This window comes from Hypomesus nipponensis, chromosome 18, assembly GCF_054491055.1.
Source record: "Hypomesus nipponensis isolate SF chromosome 18, ASM5449105v1, whole genome shotgun sequence".
Taxonomy (NCBI): domain Eukaryota; kingdom Metazoa; phylum Chordata; class Actinopteri; order Osmeriformes; family Osmeridae; genus Hypomesus; species Hypomesus nipponensis.
Window position 1 is genome coordinate 6428332 of NC_140378.1, and position 16669 is coordinate 6445000.

Sequence of the window (16669 nt, forward strand, 5' to 3'; positions counted from 1 at the left end):
GTTAAATGACTAGGTGCGCTAAAATAACGGCAGGCAAACTGGCGACTGCCAGACTGTGTGTTGACTCGGCTCGGCCTACATGTTGCCTATCATGTCTTATAACTTTTTGATTGATAATTTCAGGTCGTTTAATACGTTATTTTTCTACTGTTGTTCGTTAACATAGATGATATTTATTTAATCCGCAGGCAACGCGGTAAATGACAGATCTCTTTGCCCCGCCCGCTGTGGTTTGTGACCACAGCAGATTCTCAGAACACGGTTGAATGTTTTGTTTTTTTAAAAACGGTATTTCATGTGAAGGAGGGCTTCAACTAAGATAAAGCACGCCCATAGAAGTCGTTGGTTCTGTTGCTGCCAGCGCGGTGGCAGTGAGCTCTTGAAACTTGGGAGATATTCCGTGCCCAGTGGCACTGAGGCCGATCTAATGTTTACATAGGATACATTTAGGATAAAGGTAGGCATTCATCCATGTGAATAATAAAAGTATTATGCCATTGTAGGCTGAATTGCACGGGCAGCATCTAAACGCAGCAGCCTACACGGAACTGCAGAGCCTAGTTGGAAAAAATTGAAAAAGATTTTGCGATGCCATCTAGGGATGCAGGGCCGAGTGGGAGCATGGGATTTGGGGATGCAAACGCAGCCCTAGCCGAGGACTCGCTACCTTCCAATCCGCCGGAGGAACGCGCTGTGTCAGTCTGGTGGTCCTTCGCAAAATGCCTAGGTACGCTTCTGCCAGTATACTTGGCTGGATACTTCGGGTTCAGTATCAGCATAGTTATCTTCGGTCTCATGGTCTACATGGGATGGAGACACAGTCGGGACGCCAAAGTGATGCGGCTCAAGTCGGCCATGTACGTGTTGGACAACGAGAGGGAATTCACCACAGCAAAGGTTTTCCGGAGCAATCGGGATTTGCCCCCATGGGTAAGTAGCCCAACTTAATAGTAAACTACATTTACAGCTATGCGGTAACAAACCTATAAGTAGCCTATTACAAAAGTAGGTATAGGATAAGTACCTACTTAAAGAGGACATATGGAGAGTTTGCTGATGACAAATAATGTGTGGGAGAGAAGTGTTGTTAGGCTGACATCACAGTTGTCTAGTTGGTGTATAGGGCCTAGGTTATACCCAAAATACTTAAAACTGAACAAAAAAAAATTGAATTAGGCTTAAGATGAGGACATTTTGACTTCCTACCCCCATCACCTGAAATAATACTGCACTGACATGATGTTTTCCTTCTTCCCTGCCCTCCCACACATTCTTCTCTCTAATCAGAATTTGCTGGCTATATTTGGACATGTGCAGTGTCTGGGGACAGAAAGTCTAAACTCTCGCAATATCGCTGCAAGGAATGACAAAGCACAGCCAAACTGCCATATGGAGTTGGACACAACATTAAAAACAGAGACAACAGCAGCTATAGGGCATTTTCCTGAGACTATCTACAAGTCTACAAAGCAGTATTGTGCATATTCTTTTGGTGCATTGGGTTCTGTGCTGTCAGCTCTGAGGAGTGTTGTCTTAGATCAGCCATTTCCTGCCTCTAAACCGCCTACAACGGAAGAAAATCAGGCCTGTAAGTGCTGACCAAAATGGACACCAAATGCTTAATGACTCAAAAATACTTTTCTGAAGAAGATAGGACCAACCGAACAATATTAAAACTGTAGAGAAAAGAAGGATTTGATCATGATTTTTATCATTTTGACACACCCTCTTGGACAACAACAATATCCGCGGGTGGGGTACAGGATATCACACACACAGAACACATAGACACACATTCTCTGATGTAGAAGTGGCTAGTCACTGTCTCATTTCAAGTTGAAGTCCTACGTCACACTTCCCTGCCATGTGTCTAAGTTCTTTCTGACCAACCACTCTCTCTCTGCAGGTTAACTTCCCAGATGTGGAAAAGGTTGAGTGGCTGAACAAGGTATATACACACCTGGGACACACACACTCACACATCTCATTGACTACCTGTTGATATGTATGGTTTAGTCTCTATGCTCGTGTACTTGTAACTGTGTGTGTGTATGTGTGTGTGTGGGAATATGCATGCGTGTGTCATAAAAGTGACTGTGTGTGTTTGTTAGTGGTGTGGGTATATATGTCTTCTGGCTTCGCTCCATCTGTTCCATTAGTACAGCGTTTTCTGTTGTAATTAAGAGTCTGGGTGAGTGTGAGGGTTTCTGAGATCCCAGAACACACACACACACACACACCGTGTCTCCATGCTCACTGAAGCTCACCAACGGCGAGCCAGCAATATGAATATCAATAAACAAGGCGTCCTTCAGAGTGGATAAGAAATGTAATGAAGTCCGACACAAAGCCCAGACTGTAGGGTGGTGATCCGCTGGGCTCATCTTCCTCCTGGAGTCCCCTCCTTATGACTGCTTGACTGAGTGAGGCGTGATCAGACTGCACACACTCAACCTCCTGATTCTGATTGCCACAGGCCTGACTTCCTCATCCAGCCCCACTTTCAGAGAACCACTAGTATGGCCAAAGTGAAAAACACATCTTCCCGCTAGCCATAATACTTAGTAGGATGGTCCAAAGGAGAACTGACCTTGAATACGATCAATGTCAATCCAGACATCCAGTTTGATCAATTTTTGCCGTCAAAAATGATTCATTGAATGAATATAGGGTGTTTAAGGTGACCTTACACAGACACTTCTAGAAGGATAAAATGCCTCTCTAGGGTATCTCCTACCTCCTGACCTTTACAGGCCAAGGTCAGAATCACACACACACACACGCTGTCTTACACCACAGTGTTAGACGTCACACAGCGATGCAGAGTGGCACCTTACAGTTCTTTCATATAGCATATTGTAAACAGCCATGGCAGAATTGGGTTGAAAATTTAAATGTCTTAACATTTTCAAATAAAATCTTTCACAAATGGTGTTCTGTTATTCTGTTACACACATTTTTTCTGATTGCCATTCCTATTTCATTATTAAGGATAAACAATCATAGCATTTATTTAGTCTCTGTAGATATTATTCTGCTTCTTTAAATATATTTTATTCTTTCATTGGTGTGCATATAAATACCATCTGCAGATCTGCTCTGCACATTTATCTGATAACAGGAAGTGCATGGCTTCCCTGATTGGGTAACTCATGAGTCATTTCTAGATATAGGCTACAACATAGAACCTTTCTTTCTTTCTTTTTTGTGGTTTGCCCTTCTGACAGAATTGTCCCTCAGTATGCACCCCCTTGTCCAGCAACTGACTCATTCCATATTTGACATCAATCTGTGTTGAAGCTCCTCCTTAGTCATATTCACCCCACCTTCTCTGTGTTGATGCTCCACACGTCCTATAAGACATGATGAAGCTTCAGTTCCTCTGTCCTCCAGATCCTGCAGCAGGCCTGGCCCTTCGTGGGTCAGTACCTGGAGAAGCTGCTGGTGGGCACCATCGCTCCTGCCATCAGGGCCTCCAACACCCACCTCCAGACCCTCAGCTTCACCAAGATCAACTTGGGAGACAAGGTGCCACACGTTTACACCACATTTAATCAATACTGTACAGACTGTCAGTGAATTTCACCTTTTATGTATGTATAAAGCCACATATACACATTAGAATAGAATAGAATAGAATGAAGTAGAAATTAATACTTGTTCGAAGAACATAGTGAAACATTTGGACCTAAAACATAGCCAGCAGCCACACAGTACAGTGTGTTATATGTGTCTCTGCCTGTCCTAAGTGCAGCTGTGCTGTTTCCCAGGCCATGAAGGTGGTGGGGGTGAAGGCCCACACTGAGCACGACAAGAAGCAGGTGCTGCTGGATCTCTATGTGAGGTAGGACACACATGCACACACACACACACACACACACACACACTGATCAACACTAATGTGGAACACTAAACATTTTCAACCTTTTTTCCACAGCTATGCAGGTGATGTGGAAATCAACGTGGAAATCAAAAAGTACTTCTGCAAAGCTGGAGTTAAAGGAATTCAGGTACTCTCCCCAGGGATAACATAGAGTGGGAGAAGTCTTGTGTTTTGGTCTTGTGATTTATGTCTCCTGAGGCCAAACCCAAATATCTCTCTCTTTTTCTCTCTCTCTCACACACACACACACACACACACACACACACACACTCTCTTTCTCTGTCTGTTTCTTTGTATGACACAAAACACTCTCTTTCTCTCTCACATGCACACAGACACTCTTTCTCTCTCTCCCCCCTGACAAACGGTCTCTCTCCCCCTTCCCCTCCACAGCTGCATGGGAAACTGCGTGTGATTCTGGAGCCTCTGATCGGGGACATTCCTCTGGTTGGAGCCATCACCATGTTCTTCATCCGCAGGCCTGTCAGTGCCACATCCTTATGGCTTCTTTTAGTTCAACCACTGCCCTTTCAAAATAGAAAATATGACATATCTTAAATATTCTCCACGTTTGTACTATTGGGTCAATGCATCTGTCGCTTTCTGTCTCGGGTTTGCTGACACCTTGGCCCCTGTGGATCCACAGAAGCTGGATATCAACTGGACAGGGCTGACCAACCTGCTGGACATCCCTGGACTGAAGTGAGTGAACAACTCCATTGACTTTAGTACCTCAGTAACATTGAGCTTCCTCTCATGGTGTTTTGGAGGTATGATACTAGTGATCAGTGCCAAAGGCTATGTAGGACAAACATTGTGCTCACGTGTGTGTGTTTGTGTAGAGTAGATATTGAACTGAAAATACAATTAAATTATTGTCAGGAGTGTGTTTTTAGCGTCGAACGTCATAACAAAGATTCCTGACAATCCACTCAATGACAAGGCACTGTCATTTACTTATTTAATTGTATTCCGCTTGGAAAGGACACATGCATACATGATCTCTTACCGAAACCTCGTCCTTTCACAATGGGTGCATGTGCTGGTTCAGTTTTGCCCCAATTGTTGAAAGCCAAATGTATCATTTTATCTGCATGTCAATGTTGTCAGCAGTAGTGTACCGGAGACGGTCTGTCTCTCTGTCTGGTCTAGTTGTCCCTCCGTCTCTCTGTCTGTGTCTCCCATCTCTGTGTGTCCCCGACACCCACCCTTGCATTCACTTGCAGTGCCATGTCGGACACTATGATAATGGATGCAATAGCCGCCTTCCTGGTGCTCCCCAACCGACTCACTGTCCCCCTGGTGGCCGACCTGCACGTTGCTCAGCTCCGCTCGCCTCTCCCGCGGGTAACCGTATAGCACCAAACCACCTGGAGAGTGACAGGTTCAGACAGAGGTTTAACACATCAGCTTAATACATACCTTGTATTGTGTCAAGGACTCCATCGCTCTGAATAAAGAAAAAAACGGGTCTTTATTCAATTAATACACTGACTTCCCATCTAAGCAAATACAGATTGTAGCTACACGCTGTTTAAATAATACACAAAGGACTCCTGGGCAGCCTGTGTAATGCAACCTGTGTTAACCCTTGTGTGTGTGTGTTTGTGTGTGTGTGTGTTTTAGGGGGTGGTACGCATCCACCTGTTGGAGGCAGAGGACCTGACGGCTAAGGATACGGTCATTAAGGGGTTCATCGATGGCAAGTCTGACCCGTACGCCGTGCTGCGTGTGGGAACCCAGACCTTCACCTCGCACCACGTAGACAGCAACCTGAACCCACAGTGGAGGGAGATGTTTGAGGTAGGCAAGGGGAGGGGAGAAGGGAGGAGAGGAGCAAAGAGGAGAGGAGAAGGGAGGTGAAGAGAAGAGAGGAGATGAGTGGACAGGAGGAAAGGAGAGACCACTCAATGCGACAGCGCGCTTTCATTTCCGTTCCTGTAGAAGCACCCAAGGACATTCACACGAGAAACCTCATTGAGCCTGACGTTTTTTTTGTGTGTGGGTTTTTGTGCAGCACGCTTTGCTTAACGTGCCTTGCAAAGCATCCAAGGACACACTGCATGGAGTCGTAAGCAAGCTGAGTGCAAAGTCCGGCTTTGAAAATGAGAAAAGCTCTACTCATGCATCGATTGCGTCCTTGGTGTGCCAAGTGTTGTGGATTTATTGGTCGTCAGACCAGCCTCCTCTCCTGCTGTGCAGCTTGTCACTGGGACATTGAGAGGAAAGCACAGCAGTGTGTCTTATCTGCCTCTGCAGAACCAGGATACTGTGGTGTGGAGAGATGAATGATAAACTGATATACACTGAACAAAGCCTTATCCATCATCTGTGTGCTTCCATAGCAACGACACAGGGCTTAAAAAAGTGAAGATGTATTAGATAGTACTCAATTGCTGTGAAAGTACCAAGTCAATGAAGTGATTAGCTGAGTTCAGGACAAAATCAACGTATTTATTACACATTTGTAAGGTGCATGTGTCTGATACATTCAAGTTGTCACAGAGTGTCACAGAACACTGGACAATGAATACAGGAAATCAAGGGAGTTAAATGGTATCACAATATGGGAGGAAACAAGATGATTAGCATAGCCTTCGCAAGCACAGAAATAGGACAGTGCATGCTAGATAGCTTTTGTTTAGGTCTTTAGATAGGGCTCCTAGAAATGGCCTTGACCTTCCTTCTATTTTCCTCGTTCAAAGTTGCATGGCATTATACACTTTGGTAATATTGTGACCACTGACCTACACTAGTGTCACAGGCATTTCCTAGTCACCCCTTACAAAGAACTTACTTATGGCTATGCAGGCATAATGACAGTTTATCAATCATACAAGAAACAATATCTATTACAACAAAAGATAGGCATATTTATCTCCTGGACATAACCAAGGGTTATGTGCTCATGAGCTTATAATATAGCAGGGTATAGATCAAACATTGTTTATTATATTCAGAGCATTTCAAACAGTATAACATTAATAAAGTAGTCACTATCTTTAAGGGAGTAGATGGCTGAGTGGTTAGGGAATCGGGCTATTAATCAGAAGGTTGCTGGTTTGATTCCCGGCAAAGTAAATGACGTTGTGTCCTTGGGCAAGGCACTTCACCCTACTTACCTTGGTGGAATGTCCCTGTACTTACTGTAAGTCGCTCTGGATAACAGTGTCTGCTAAATGTTAATGTTTAATTATTGTTAACTGATCTTTGGTTATGGACAGACCTCTTCAAAAGATATGATTTAAATGATACCATGCAAATATTGACACAGATTCTTTTTGTATTGCCTGTTGTGACTATCTGCATTGTGTCAATCTTATGTTTATATTTGTGTCTATCTTATGTTGTGTCATTTGTGGTTGTCTGTACATTGTGTGTGTGTTTGTGTTTATGTGTGTCTGTGTGTCAGGTGATTGTCCATGAAGTACCTGGTCAGGAATTGGAAGTGGAGGTGTTTGACAAAGACCCAGACCAGGATGATTTCCTGGGGAGGTAGCATCTGACTCACTCCATCCATCATCCCTCTCTCTGTGGTTTTCACTCCTTCCCCCTCGGCCGTTAGCTAACGTCAACTAACGCCTTCATTTTGTTCAAAACTACAGATGCCTGATGTACTTTCTTTCTTGTTTCATTGTTTTCATTCTTTTTTCCGTTTCTTTTACTTCTTTCTTTTTTCTTCTGTTTCCTTCTCTCAGGGTCAAGATTGATTTGGATATTGTAAAGAGAGCTAGGGTAGTAGATGATGTAAGTAACTAACACCACACATCTACACAACCTGGAGGTTCACCTGTATGTATGTAAACACAGGGCATCAGTGAGGATCTTTGCTTGGATCTGCTGTGGTGTGAATAAGAAGTGTCCAGTTCTAAACCTGTTATATAGCAGCAGGTCAGGGGTCATCCCACCCCACGTGCCCTCCTCGTGACGCCCCATTCTTGGCCAACTTTGCTCAACAACTAACCCATGCTGTGGTCGTTTCATTGGATGTCTCCAAATGAGTGATGGGTGTGTAATCCCGCCCCCTTGTTGGCAGTGGTTCAATCTGAAGGATGTGCAGTCAGGCAGCGTTCATCTGCGTCTGGAGTGGCTCTCTCTGCTGCCCTCTGCTGAGAGACTCAGTGAGGTGCGTCCTGCTGCTACATGCGTCACTTTACATTCTAGTTGTATTTTTCACATGGTAACATTTTATTATATTATATGCTATTAGAAATCTCTACTACAGTGCACACTCAGAACATGGAACATGACACCTATTAGGTATATACACTCTTATCCCCCACCTTCTCTTATCTAACACACTGTATTTGCTCAGGTTATCCAGAGGAACCGGAATGTCTCCTGCAAAACTGCAGATCCTCCCTCTGCAGCCATCTTGGCTGTTTACCTGGACCGCGCCCAGGACCTACCTGTGGGTACCACAGTGTGCCGTGGAGACATAGACCCAGTCAGAACCCACACTCTGTGTGAGTGTGTGTCTCACGTGTTTGTGTGTGTGGTTGTGTTTCAGATGAAGAAGGGCAACAAGGACCCGAGTCCCATGGTCCAGCTGTCCATCCAGGACACAACCCGGGAGAGCAAGGTGATTGTCAGCTGTTCACGAAGGGGGCGGGGTTTTACCTTTGACCCGGAAAAGTACTGTGGGTCTTTTTAAAGAAAACGAGCAAAAGCATATGTTAAGATCTGTTTCTGTCATGTCTCTGTTTCCAAGACAAGTTATGGTACTAACAACCCTGTGTGGGAGGATGCCTTCACCTTCTTCATCCAGGACCCCAGCCGACAGGACATTGACATTCAGGTGCAGAGCCCTGGCCCCTGGCACACCAACACACTCTCTCCGTCACTAGCTGTAGAAACTCATATTCACAGATCATAAATATAACCTCTGTTGCAACCCTTTGTTCTTTTCCCCCCTCGCCATGTACCTGTGTTCTACTGTGTGCGACTGTGTATGTAAACTCTTCGTTGGGTACACACAGCTGTTCAAACACTCCTGCTGTCAGAGATGTTGTGGTGTGTGATCCCCCCCACGGCCTGTCCTCCCACTCCCTCCTCTCATCCGCTCCAGGTGAAGGATGATGACCGGGCCTTATCTCTGGGCAGTCTGACCATCCCTCTGGCCCGACTGCTGACCAGCCCCGACCTCACCATGGACCAGTGGTTCCAGCTAAACAACTCTGGCCCCGCCAGCCGTATCTACATCAACGCCATCCTCAGGGTGGGCTTACACACACACACACAGAGTCACACACAGAGAGAGACTCAGACACACACACACACGGCACTGCACGGCTCCCACGGCTCAGTTACTTGTCTTAGTCTTTCCCCTACCTGACGTTTGCGGTCCCGCAGTTAAAGGTCTCCTGTGCTCCCTAGGTGTTGTGGTTGAATGAGGAGATGTCACCCACCACCCCAGTGTCTCCTCACCCCCCAAGCCCAGGGTCGGGACACGGAGCTGGGGGAACCACGTCTGAGGTGGCCCCTGGTGGAGTGAGTGGGGCTCTTAAACCTGTACCAACACCACCCCAGCACACCACCCCGGACTCTGACTTTGGCACTGAGGTGAGAGGGCTGAAATGTTATATCTCTCTCTTTTATGCTCATACAGCACATGCATACATACAAACACACGCACACACAGACGGCACGGGTCACAGCTGTGTGTGTCCACAGGGAGTGCTGCGCATCCACCTGGTGGAGGCCCACAACCTGATAGCCAAGGACAACTTCATGGGGGGCATGGTGAAGGGGAAGAGTGACCCCTACGTCAAGATCAGGGTGGGGGGCGTGGCCTTCCGCAGCCACACCATCAAGGAGAACCTCAACCCCTACTGGAACGAACTGTACGAGGTACCAGCAGAGCCCCTTTGAACTCTCCCGGGAAGATCCTAGCGCAGGAGGGTTCACGTTCATTGTACACAGTATGGGTATGATTGGATGCACAGATTGACTTCTTTGGATCTGTGTGGTTTTCAGTCAAACACTATGTTGGGTCATATTGCTGGGCCTATGGAAATGAGAAAATCACAGCACATGTATAAGATATTCGAGGAGGTCGGGTATGGGGTCATCCACTGGCTCCTTAGTTCATCCCCCTCTAAACACAGAGAGTGATGGGCTCTCTCTTGGGTTCCTCCAGGTGATCCTCACCCAGCTTCCTGGACAGGAGATCCAGTTTGAGCTGTATGACAAAGACCTGGACCAGGATGACTTCCTGGGCAGGTGAGGTGGGGACACACTGAGGGGACAGACACGCTGTGACACAGTGCAAGATACATGTTGTTGTTGACTTTGCTCCTAAAATGCAATTTGTCCTGTGTGTGTATTTAGGTTCAAGCTTAACCTGCGAGATGTCATAGGCTCACAATTCACAGACCAGGTAATGTCGCAGCCGCCTATGGCCGCATTTATAACCCCACGGTGAATGCTTTGACAGATTCATGTATTTGGGTGTCCTGGGATGTGTGTGTTTCAGTGGTTCACCCTCAACGATGTGAAGTCTGGACGGGTCCACCTGGTGCTGGAGTGGCTGCCCAGAGTCACAGATCTCCCCAGACTGGAACAGGTTGGGCCCTCTGCTCTGTCTCTCCGCATCTCTTTCTCTATGTGTCTGTCGTTTTTCCTTTCTTTCTGTAGATCTTTTTTCCCCTCTGTCCCTCACTCAGTGACACACACACACACACTCTCTCTCTCTCCGTCTGTGTTCCCTGTGTCTCAGTGACATCTGGCTCTGCTTCTATGAACCCCCAGGTCCTACAGTTCCAGTCCCAGCAGTCCTACCAGAACAAAGTGTTGCCATCGGCTGCTGTGCTGTTTGTCTACGTGGAGAGAGCCCACGGCCTGCCGGTAAGACCACAGCGCCCCCTCTAGGCTGTCTGTAGTATTGGTCTCACTAGTACCCTGCAAACAGCTCAGTGGTGTCAATACGGAACTGTAGTCTGTATGACACCATTTTGACATTCAAATTCCAGAACCAAAATTAACATTTTTCCAGTATGGTTGTTACATCCATATTTATTATTCATTTACAGTTGAAAAAGAGCGGAAAGGAGCCAAAAGTTGGAGCAGAGATTGCTCTGAAGGGCATTTCATACCGAACCAAGGTAGGTATCTTTATGAATAATAATTACAAATCGAGTAATTATATATAGAATAAAGACTGAACTTTAAACGTAATGAAATACAGTTGACGTGCAATTACCTGAAGGCTTGTGTGTTGTCTGTCCCCAGGTGTGTGAGCGTTCTATGTCCCCCCGCTGGGATGAGGCCTTTCACTTCCTGGTTCGTGACCCCAGAGATGAAATCCTCACCGTCAAGGTGAGAGAGACTGTCAACACTTGTTCCTCATGGTTGTGCGGTGGATATGCTCATCCCATTGACTCTGTTCTGCCTTTCTTCAACTGGCTTTAACTGTAGACAGCCTTTCAAATAGCACGCTGATTATCCTCTCAGTTGTAGCCTAGTATTTATTTGCCTTCCAGTGGGTTCATTCAGTGACTAGACACTAAGAAGGAAGTGGTGTCCAGGGCGCAGTATGAAAGCAACTCTGGTCTGGGCTATTTTTGAACCATGTGTGTGGGTGTGCTGACGTGTTCATGATTGCTTGTGTATGTGTGTCGCACATTTGCTCGTGTGTGTGTGTGTGCAGCTCTCCCACAGCTGGGGCCAGCCCCTGGGGTCAGTGGTGCTACCTCTCAGGGAGGTTCTGGCAGAGCCGGAGCTGGTGCTGGACCGCTGGCTCAGTGTGGACGGAGCCCTGCCAGAGAGCCAGATCCTTCTGAGGGCCTCCCTCAAGGTAACCTCCACACCCACCGTTGGAAAACGGGTTTCTGTACAAAAGTAAAACTCAGTTGAAACCTTTAAGACCATGATGTCATGTGCAGAATGATGTCATGTCATGTACTCTGAGCTCATAAGGATCCTACTCTGTGTGTATGCGTGCAGCTTACTTACATCCCTGTTGAACCTCCTCTTATTATGTGACTTTGATAGACTGCATTGTCTATTCAATATAATGAAACTGCGTAACCTAGTCCATTGTTGGTTTGCCCGTACTCTGAATACTGAACAGCATCTGTCCCACAGATCTTGGACACCCAGCTGGCGGTGTGTCGCAAGGTTCCCGGGGACGATGATGTCACCGGAGTGACTGGCGAGGAGGGGGACGACATCCCCAGACGGGATCAGGCCAACCCTGACCTCCGACACAGGGCAGTGCCCTCACATGCGTGAGTCATTCCGGCATCAATGCCCCCGTTGTCCTCTCTGTGTTTGTCTCTACTGTACCATGGGAGGTCATGTTCGAATGCCTCTCAAATAGCATCACCATGACACGTCGTAATGAGACACACACACACACACACACGTTGTTTTCCCAGCGTATCCATCATCACGACACATTGTATTACATTGTAGCAAATGTGTCATGTGAAATGACTGGTGACCTTTTTGTTGATGTCCAATATTGTGCATTTGTATTCGTCGAATGCTGTTGGCTAAATTTGGCAGGATCTAGAAACATCATGTTGTTTGGTTTTCCAGGGGTGGCGAGGGAGGTGGCGTAGCTGGCCAGGTGAAGCTGTCCATTGGCTATTCCATTGAGGAGAGCAGGCTGTATGTCACTGTTCACTCCTGCAGGTCAGTCCACCAGGACCCCACTACGTGTTGATTAGCTTAGCATAAAGCTATATTGGAGCTGTGCCAAAGGGCTACAAGCTTAGCACAAGACAGTGCCAAAGCTGCATTAGACCTATCCACGTATTAGCTATGCTACAACCATATCAATTGGCTATTATGCAGCTACCCATGGATATTTGTTGAACAGTGCCTTGTCTGTTCAGTGGCTAGCTAGGAGTGTAATGTGTGCTGCGTGCCTGTCTGTGTTGTTACAGAGATCTGCCGGCTTGTTCCAAGGATGGCTCCGACCCCTACGTGTCCTTCATCCTCCTGCCGGACAAGAACAGGACCACCAAGAGGAAGACCGCCATCAGGAAGAGAGACCTCAACCCTGAGTTCAACGAGAGGTGAGAGCAGTGGAGACACATGAACAACATGAGACGGGAGTCTGGTATCTCTCTCTCTATCTGTTTCATGCTGGTTAACATCACTTCTAAGGTTGGAGGATGGTTAATTGAGGGTGTGTTGATGGTTACTAGAACATCTATTGATCTTGTGTAGGAGTTCAGTCAAGTGACGACTCTTTAGTAATGTCTCTTTCATCTTTGTGCTGTCAGATTTGACTTTGACTTCTCACTGGAGGAGTCTCTCCAGAGAAGACTGGACCTGTCTGTGAAGAACAGTGTCTCCTTCATGAGCAGAGAGAGGGAGCTCATTGGCAAGGTCCTAAACACTGGGGGAAAATAAGTCTGGAAGAAGGAATCTCATTTGATATTCACCTTGAGTAAAAATCTAACTACATTTGTTTTGTCATCTTTAGGTGCTGGTAGATTTGGATCAGATAGACCTCAACAGTGGTGTCACCCAATGGTAAAGTTATCCTAAATAAATCAACTTAAGACATGGGCATAAAATAAAATCACAATGTTTGCAACTTTTTTTCAATATTATGGAACCTCACATTTGTCATGCCAAAGGGGAGTTGCTAAAATGTTGTGCTGATGTTATTTTATACAAGATGACATGAACCATTGCCTTTCTGACTCTTCCAGGTACAACCTGACCCAGGAGACCAACTAGACCAACTAGAAGGCAGATCTCATGTTCTTCAGTGCAAGTTGCACGTTACTGTCGCTTCTCTATCATGGGTTGTTATCATTTGTATTCAGCTTTGTGCAAAGAGACCACCAGCCTCAAAGAATTATCATATTATATCAATAATATCACAGATCGTGGCAAATCAATTGAATGTGTTCATAATCACAATCATTTTCTATATGTAATCAATCATTGTCACCAGTGCACGGTGCAGGATCCCTACACCATATGATACTGTATATGAATAGGATCATTTGGCTGAATAGTTATTTGATACGGATGCAACTGTCAAATTTGTTTTAAATGCACTTTATTGTCTTAATGTAATTATCTTCCCTCACAAAAGGCCTTGTGCTGTATATTTTGATATTTTATAATGTCTTAGTGGTATTCATGACAAAAGATTCTTCCTTTGTGTTACTTTGCCAGTATGTGTATTTTTGCCTTCATGTAATGCTGTGCACAATTTCTGAAAACATCTAGAATGTTTACGATTAGTGTTCCAAATGAAAGTGTTTTTTGTTTTAAACAAATTCATTTGAAGGTTCAGTTTATAATTCAGGTTTAATATTAGTAATAATGACCAAGACCTATTTGCAGTTGTGGTGAGAAGATTATTGTGCAAAGTCTAAATCACTGTGTTTTATTTTAAAAAGTTTATTATGAATATTCTCATTCCATGGCAGCAATGTGTTTGTGTGTGCTAGTAGACTACTGCTAAAAACAAACTTGGTTCTGCTCTTGTCATAAAATGCCAATAAAGTGATATTTCAGGTTGTTTATTACAAACAACTTTTACAAAAGATTACCATAACCAAACCTTTAGATGTAGACAGAAAATATGTGGTATGGGACACATTTTCTCTGTGTTTTCTGCTGTCACTTCACTGCTAATGCTTGAAAAACAATCTTAAAAGTTTGGGTTAGTTACAAGTGATAGAATGAGTGAAACTGCTGTGTTTTGTTTACAGTTGATCATGTATCTGCTTTAAACTGATGGAGTAAATGTTTGCATTTTCAAAATCTGTGTCTATTGTCATACTTTGGGAAATGTGGTTTTATTCACCTGTTTGTTAGCAAATGTTACTCTTACCTTCTTTTCAGACTCTATCAAAGTTGAATACAAAAGTACAAGGAGGGCTGCCATACCAATACCATTGTTTTTGGTATTCCAAACCTATAGGCCCACTGAAGTTGTGATGTGTCATTGACTTACCACCAGGTTGCGATAAAGCGCTAACTACCCTAGTCCTGTCAGCAGTATCTCAACAGATGTGAGAGAGAAAGAGAGATGGACAAGGCTTCGCCTCAATGGGGAGTCTTTTTCTTGAATCACAGGGGTGGGACAACAGTAGAAAGCCTGCCCTGAGGAGGCAACATCGAAGAGCCCGTAATCTGGATCACACAACAATAATGAATGGAAACGCACCGTAGCCAAGAAAGCACAGCAACCTAGTAGGCGAACTATTTGAAGGGATTATGCTGTTTTATTGAAAGAGGAATTCACAGCAAGAAATGGATTGGCCGGGTAAATCAGAGACCATTCTTTGGAACAGAAAGCAATTGTACAGTACTTGTTGCCTTTGAAAGTTGGAATTAGAGTACAATTTGATATACTGCAGCAAATAGCGAACCCATTAAAAGCAGTTATGATACATTATGATACCCCTTGAGGTGTCATTTTTTTTATTCCTAGTGGAACTTTTGAATCGGGAGTGTTTGGATTAAAACTTGAGTCACTTTGGATGTAAAAGGGATTAGACTTCTGAAATCTTCGGCGGAACTTTGAAAGAAGATCCCTGGACTTTTATTTCATTTCATAAGAGGATCTGGTTATCATTGGCAACATGGGAAACATAGAGAGTGTTGATGGACAGTCGTCGGAGATGAAGCATCATATAATGCCACTCAAAGTGCCTATGCCTGACCAAACGGAGTTGGAGGAGAGATTTGCTATAGTTTTGGTAAGTGGTAGAGCGCTCTTTCTCCTGTCCCAAAATAGTACTCAGTCTAAACTAATCTTCACGTTTCTATCCTAAAACCCCCACGAATTTCAATCTTGACGCCGTGCTTGACATTTTTCTACACATTTGAAATTGTAAATGGGTGAAAATTGCCATTGTCCATTTTAGCCTCGTTGTCTAATCCTAAATTGGCTACACAGACACAAGGACACTTTATTTCAACCCATCAAAACTATTCACACATCTCGTACGCATGACGAGGTTACTGTAATCACTGTTCTGTTGTTATTGTAAAACAATGAGCTGATTATTTCGATTTGTGTGAGAGTTCTCTGTCTTGAGTCATGAAGATGAGTTTAACTCATTTTACATTTTCTTTCTTCTTCAGTAATGAGTTGCTGATATTTTAAATTGCTCCGACCAGTCCCACCCCCATTCTCTCACTCCTTCACCCCCTTCTTCTGCCATTCTTTTGTTTCCAAAAAGTCAACTCGAGGCTTTGGGTTCATTTCCAGAAGTCTAACCATGCATGGAGCAAGGAATGGATGTGTTCTCAGAGATTTTCACTTTCATAAACCAACGTTGAGACATTGTAAATTGTACATTCCTTTTTGTCACGTTTGTTGCGTTGTCTATGCATAATTCGTTGACAGATTGAGAAAACAACATTTTCTGAATTCCCCCAAAACTCCCACACCCGAGAGATCGTAAAAGAGAACCACCCCCAGTCTCCGCACACCATCTTAGCACCAAGTCGCACAGACTGCAGTTGTCTGCATGCTTTGTAATACTGTGCACACAGTCAACACCCACTTTTACAATTCATCAACACATTAGAAGTGCCATGTGTCTCTGTCGTCCTAAATCAAGATGCTGATGCTATTGTACTCTCATTTTTGGTCTGGTTATATACAGTGAACCAAAAGTTTGACTAAAGTGTACTTTCTGTACAGAATATTGGCCTTTTTTAGCTTTGATATCAAAGCGTGATAGATCTTCGATGTATAAAAGCGCTTCAGCTTTTGATTAGGCTACCCTTTTCTTCTTCATTAGTTTGTCTTCTTAAAGAAATTTGAAGGCAAATTAGAATCATAACGCCTACGAGAAT

At 44.7% G+C, this 16669-nt stretch overlaps 2 protein-coding genes across 6 annotated transcripts in view; both read left to right on the forward strand.

Moving 5' to 3' along the window:
* Window positions 1–189: 189 nt before the first annotated feature.
* Window positions 190–14620, forward strand: esyt1a (extended synaptotagmin-like protein 1a). Its single transcript, XM_084680141.1, has 31 exons — window positions 190–930; window positions 1907–1948; window positions 3394–3528; window positions 3771–3844; window positions 3938–4010; window positions 4277–4366; window positions 4530–4585; window positions 5110–5230; window positions 5510–5686; window positions 7296–7378; window positions 7582–7630; window positions 7920–8009; window positions 8199–8294; window positions 8394–8465; window positions 8595–8681; window positions 8952–9101; window positions 9260–9445; window positions 9557–9733; window positions 10023–10105; window positions 10214–10262; window positions 10359–10448; window positions 10634–10729; window positions 10915–10986; window positions 11114–11200; window positions 11532–11678; window positions 11969–12111; window positions 12425–12520; window positions 12775–12906; window positions 13117–13222; window positions 13320–13369; window positions 13552–14620. The coding sequence occupies exons 1-31, from the start codon at window positions 589–591 to the stop codon at window positions 13577–13579; spliced, it is 3279 nt and encodes a 1092-aa protein (XP_084536267.1). The 5' UTR covers window positions 190–588; the 3' UTR covers window positions 13580–14620.
* Window positions 14621–14947: 327 nt separating this feature from the next.
* The window catches only part of fmnl3 (formin-like 3), a 32065-nt gene continuing 30343 nt past the window's right edge, over window positions 14948–16669 (forward strand). For all 5 annotated transcript variants that reach the window (XM_084679571.1, XM_084679570.1, XM_084679573.1 and 2 more), the window contains exon 1: window positions 14948–15561. In XM_084679571.1, coding sequence (XP_084535697.1) covers window positions 15445–15561 — 117 coding nt within the window. In that variant the 5' untranslated portion in view covers window positions 14948–15444. The remainder of the gene's footprint in view (window positions 15562–16669) is intronic.